The following is a 5,567-nucleotide window of genomic DNA, read 5'->3' as shown; positions in this document are numbered from 1 at the left end:
TTTCTTTCATGTTTTTTTAGTTTATTTTAGGATGATGCAGTAAGTTGTTTTCAAATTGTTTTCCTAAAATTGTATTTTTGTAATTATTAAATTTTAAAAATTGTATTTTTAAAATTTTGAGTATGTATTTTTTTTTTTTTTTAAATTAAGAATCGCAAAAAAGGAAAAAAAATATTTATTTAAGAAAAAACACTAAAAAAATCACTTATGGGCCTATGATACAAGAGACAGGTCGGGGAAGTTATTAGAGCACGTTCAAGGTCTTGGGCTCAAAAGTCCATGGACGTCGGTGGGCTGTTTTCAATGAGGGGCCCAATATATTATTAATCTATGCCGCTTACGCACGCTCACACGTATAACTCCGTCGAACTTGTTAGGGTTTTAGAGTCGGCTATATTGATATATAAATAGCCGCACGCCATTCTTCTAGTCTCCTCATTTCTAAGATTAGGGTTTCCACCAGAACTCAGACAGGAATTTCGCCATGGGGAGGAGTAAGTTTTTAAGTTTATCTCCTTTCGCTTATGGTTAGCTGCTTTGTTGATTTTGAAAATGGTGTTTTTTTACCTTCGTTTTCGATGGAGGAGATATGAACTGATCTGTTGATTGATTTAAGATCCCAGTATTGATACTGTATATTACAATTACAATAAGATTGATAGATTTATTTCTAGTTAGCAGTTATGGTCAAATGGGCATGGATCTAATGTGAAATTTTAGGGTTTCACTCTTGTGTAATTCTAGACCGATGTTCGTTGAGATATAGCTATAAGATTTTTGGTCTAGCGTTTTGACATTTTTGTTAAGAAAAAGCACAAAGATTTATTTATGTTTGATTAGAAGCATCGTTTGAGATTTTAAATTACATGAGTTGAGTTTTGTTCTTGAGCTCTGTACTTTTTTTTTCCTTTGCTGTAACTGTAACTCTTCTCACACCAGGACCAGCCAGATGTTATCGTCAGATCAAGAATAAGCCATACCCAAAATCCCGGTTTTGCCGTGGTGTGCCTGACCCCAAGATCAGGATTTATGATGTTGGAATGAAGAAGAAAGGAGTTGACGAGTTCCCCTTCTGTGTTCACTTGGTTTCATGGGAGAAGGAAAATGTGTCCAGTGAAGCTCTTGAGGCAGCTCGTATTGCTTGCAACAAATACATGTCCAAGTTCGCTGGGAAAGATGCTTTCCATCTACGAGTCCGTGTTCACCCTTTCCATGTCCTCCGTATCAATAAGATGCTTTCATGTGCTGGAGCTGATAGGCTTCAGACTGGAATGAGGGGTGCTTTTGGAAAGCCACAGGGAGTTTGTGCCCGAGTTAGTATTGGCCAAGTCCTTTTGTCTGTTCGTTGCAAGGACAACAACAGCCAACATGCTCAGGAGGCTCTTCGCCGTGCTAAGTTCAAATTCCCTGGTCGTCAAAAGATCATTGTCAGCAGGAAGTGGTATGTTGCATTAGATTTTTTGTTCTGCATTGGTTTTTTTAACAGATTTTGCTGTCTAATGTTACACTGGAGGTATATGCTTTTAGCACTTTCTTTAGTTCAATTCATTTTGTTATACAATCAATGGAAATTCTATTGTGTTGATCAAGAATATAGTATTAGATAAACATACACGTACATACTTTATACTTTTGTACTTGGGAGTTGCTGGAGGACTTGTTTGTGTCATCACCTTTTGACTTTATCCTAATGGATTAAGTGGTCATCAATCAAGTTGATTGATTTGGTTATTTATAATTGGAGTTTGATGAGTTCCCTTCTATGACTGAGTTGCATACATTTACATCTAAAAAATAACTTATGTCACACTTGCTTAATTCTCAGGGGATTCACCAAGTTTAGCCGCAGTGATTATGTCAAGTTGAAGGCAGAGAACCGGATTCAACCTGATGGTGTCAATGCTAAGGTTAGTTTCTATTAGCATAATTCTTTTTATTGATTTGGCCTTACAATAGAAATACAATGATAATAAAAAATGTTGAAATGAATTTGAAAGATTGTTCCAATCCTTTTTTTGCCCCAACATACAACGAGTTTTTTTTTTTTTTTACCATAGTAGTTTTATTTCTTCTATTAAAAAATGTTGTAATGATTTGATGAAAGGTTGTTCCAATCTTTTATTTGCCCCAACATACAACCAAGAGTTTTTTTTACTAATGAAGTTATATATCTTCTGCAGCTTCTCGGATGCCATGGACCTTTGGCCAATCGTCAACCTGGAAGAGCATTCATAGATGCTGCTGTTGCTTGATTTCTTCTAATATCTAGTCTGGACGAGCTTTTCTTTTATCTAGTCTGAACTTTGCATACCGTTTTCCGTTTATGTACTTTTCGTTTGGGATTATATATTCTGCTTTTCATCTAATGAAAATTTTGTATTTCGTACAATTTTGTTATCATTAGTTTTTGGCAAATTTATTATTTGGTGAGATGGTAAAATTTCATCATCTTTTAGCACTTTTTTCGTAACACGAGTATTATGTCCGGGTATGCTAGTTGTTTAACGTTGTTAATCTTCCTCAAGCAAATAATAATACAAATGATATTTATTTTAATAATTAGCTTTTATCAACAATTAGAAAATTGCTTATCATAAAATTAATCGAAGCAAACATTCACCGTGTATTATATATCCTGGTATGCTAGTTGTTTGACGTTGTTAATCTTCCTCAAGCAAATAATAATACAAATAATGTTTATTTAAATAATTAGCTTTTATCAACAATTAGAAAATGGCATATCATAAAATTAATCGAAGCAAACGTTGACCGTGTAGAAACCTACACGTAATGTTACATTGTTGTTGCATGCTCGTTTTTAACATGTAATGTTAATTGGGCAGCTTGGGAAAATATGATAGTCAAATCCCTAACCAAGCAAAAACTACCTAGGAAAAATATGATGATGGTCAGGCACCTACCAAGCAAAAAATACCCTAATGTTGGATTTGAGGTTCTAGTCGCTTCTGCTATTTTAAGTTAAGCTATGACGAGAAGACTTAGGCGTAAGTTTCCTGTTAGATCTCCTATAAGAACATTTTGCGCTCTCCTGACCCAAACCAGCATCATTTGTTTCACCGGCTTTCTCTGATTCACCTTCCTTCTTCACTGTCTTTGAAACAAACCCATTTGTCTTAGTTGGGCTTACACCCTGTTCCACTTCATCTATCATGTACTTTGTTGGGAGCTCTTTTAATTTTTTCGGCTTCTTAGTCACTTTTGATTTCGAGCCATGCTTCATCTTTCCCGTTGATTTCTCTTCGGCCTCGGTACTATCTTCGTCAATGACCATCGTTGTGCCACCTTCACCTGAATGCATGGATGCTCTAACTATGTAGATCTGCAAGTATCATTTCAGTTCATTAACTCAAGACATGACTCTCGTCTAGTTCATTCCTTGCAAATTAGTGACATATATAATCATACCTTAAATCTAGTAGGTTCAATCAACTCAAACACACAGGCATCGCCATCATTCAACTTATGATCCAAAGCGAATGCTCTCCAACCACCACTTAGGCCGGATCTTTTGCCAATGTAGATGGCATCATATTCTCTTCCATCTTCATCCTCTAATTCCATATTCAACACCGATTTTGGAAGATGATACTCACAAAATTTAGAAGGAAGGCCCTGATATAGGAAAAAGATAAAAGTTATCATGTATGTAGATTAGCAAACCAAACTACCAACCAAAAGTTCATTCACGCAAACTTACCAACCAAAAACAACTATAAACATGAGATCGAACCATTGATTTGACAAACGTTGGATTCTCAGACTTCAAACTCCTTTCTAGCTCCTCTGCAGCTTTAATAGCAGCAGTTCTTTCTTCATAAGAAGCTACTACGACTTCATCTAATGGCCTCGCAAGATAGCTAAAAGTTTCTACAGTTTCAGTACCAGAATCATGTAAAGAAATTTTTTACACAACAAAATCCAACCCCACCTTGCCCAGGATGATGGATTTGATCTAGATCTCTTCCGTGAAGATGGAAGCTCTACAAAAACCTGTAACGACAGTAACATTGCTCTTAATTCTTCTTCAAGAACACAGTTCATTTTTTTAGGACCAGTACGTAAGACAGAAGACATAAATCCAAATCAAATTTATAGGCTTAAGATGTGTGAAGGAGGTAAACCCCTCCAATAACACGTGTTACATGAAGAACGCCCATACACAAATCAAAAGATAAGAACACACAGTTTACTTGGTTTGATCAATACAACCGGAATCCTCTAGTCCAATCCACTACGTATGCACAAGATTACATTCTCACACATTTGTTTGTACAATAACACTCTCTCAGACCTTTTTCACCAAAGCTTTCATTCCAACCCTTTCCCTTGAGATCAAGCACTCACCAATACAAAGAGAATTACACTAAAAAACTCACATTGGCTAACAAAATGCTTTGACAGCAACTATAGCAACTACTTAGACAAAAGGCCAAAATAGTTTTATATATTGCACTTTCCTGCGGCTAGGTGCTTGCTTTTCTACCAAAGGGTCTTGCTGACCCGTTTTTAGCAACTTTCATCACAATATGCATAATGATCAGATACTTCTATGGAATCATAAAAGATTGAAAAGTACATAACTTGCATCTAACGAACTCTCATCTCTTTCAAGTATGAATCGTTTTATGTTAAATGTGATTGATTCCTGGTCAGAAATGAAATATAAAATTACTCACTTCATCGCAATATGACTGAACTGGGTTGCGTGCGCGGGAGGACCGTCTTGGCTCCACTGAGCTAGAAATCTTTGATCTGGGTTTTGAAAGATGTCGTTGCTGCACCATAAAAGACCAATAACTAAGATTATCAACGCTTTTTTTTTTTTTTTTTTGAAAAAGAGATTGAAAAGTTAAAAACAAAAACTTTACCGGGGACCTCTTCTCAGAATTTGTAAGGTCAGATAGACTTTTCGTGATCTTTGCAATTCCCAAATCCTTCAGCCACCGCCAAAGAAAAAAAGTGAGGATTATTTACATTCATTTGATGAATTTCAACTTGATTATTGTAATAAATAAACGAAAAAAGGAGTGTGACCTCAAATCTCTTTTTGTTTTCTTCAAGGCGTTGCTTGCGAACCTCTTCGTAAGTGTTGGAGTCGCCATTGGATGTCATTATCAGCGACTGTACTCTGAACTAAATGAAATCTTACCTAAAACCACCATAAATAGGAGTAAAGAAATAGATTAAAGATTAAGCCTCTCTTTAGCTTACTATTACTTACTACTTACCGTCTGAAACGAGTAGACCGCCCCTTTCGAATTTCAAATTCTATTCTCTCCCCTCTCTATTCTCTTAACATATATTTTATTTAGTTTTCCTTGCTTAATGTACGGGTCGGGTCGGAAGGAACTATTATCAACGACGTCGTTTAGTTGCTCTTTCTCTTTTTTATTTATTTATTTTTCTTTAGGGAAGCATATGTTCGATTTCTTTTTTTTTTCTTTCCATAAGTACTCAATAGAAACTACTACCATAAAAATAAAATAATAAATAAATAAATTAATTAAATGAAATTAAAAAAAGTGGTGACGAAAGGCGCCAATAGA

At 35.5% G+C, this 5,567-nt stretch overlaps 2 protein-coding genes across 2 annotated transcripts; one reads left to right on the top strand and one right to left on the bottom strand.

The window, feature by feature from the left end:
* The first annotated feature begins 340 nt into the window (after positions 1 to 340).
* Positions 341 to 2,389, top strand: LOC133788251 (large ribosomal subunit protein uL16-like). The gene is made up of 4 exons (XM_062225659.1): positions 341 to 494; positions 940 to 1,441; positions 1,826 to 1,907; positions 2,181 to 2,389. Exons 1-4 carry the CDS (start codon positions 485 to 487, stop codon positions 2,250 to 2,252), a joined length of 666 nt encoding a protein of 221 aa, XP_062081643.1. The 5' UTR covers positions 341 to 484; the 3' UTR covers positions 2,253 to 2,389.
* Positions 2,390 to 2,726: 337 nt separating this feature from the next.
* LOC133788250 (putative B3 domain-containing protein At5g58280) lies at positions 2,727 to 5,311 on the bottom strand. The gene is made up of 8 exons (XM_062225658.1): positions 5,250 to 5,311; positions 5,056 to 5,170; positions 4,890 to 4,955; positions 4,698 to 4,796; positions 3,950 to 4,011; positions 3,719 to 3,878; positions 3,427 to 3,633; positions 2,727 to 3,340 (listed from the first exon to the last, which is right to left on the bottom strand). The coding sequence occupies exons 2-8, from the start codon at positions 5,131 to 5,133 to the stop codon at positions 2,975 to 2,977; spliced, it is 1,038 nt and encodes a 345-aa protein (XP_062081642.1). The 5' UTR covers positions 5,134 to 5,170; positions 5,250 to 5,311; the 3' UTR covers positions 2,727 to 2,974.
* Positions 5,312 to 5,567: the final 256 nt, after the last annotated feature.

This window comes from Humulus lupulus, chromosome 7 (assembly GCF_963169125.1).
Source record: "Humulus lupulus chromosome 7, drHumLupu1.1, whole genome shotgun sequence".
Taxonomy (NCBI): domain Eukaryota; kingdom Viridiplantae; phylum Streptophyta; class Magnoliopsida; order Rosales; family Cannabaceae; genus Humulus; species Humulus lupulus.
Note: the sequence above shows the minus strand (reverse complement) of the source record. Positions and strands in the feature narration are given on the sequence as shown.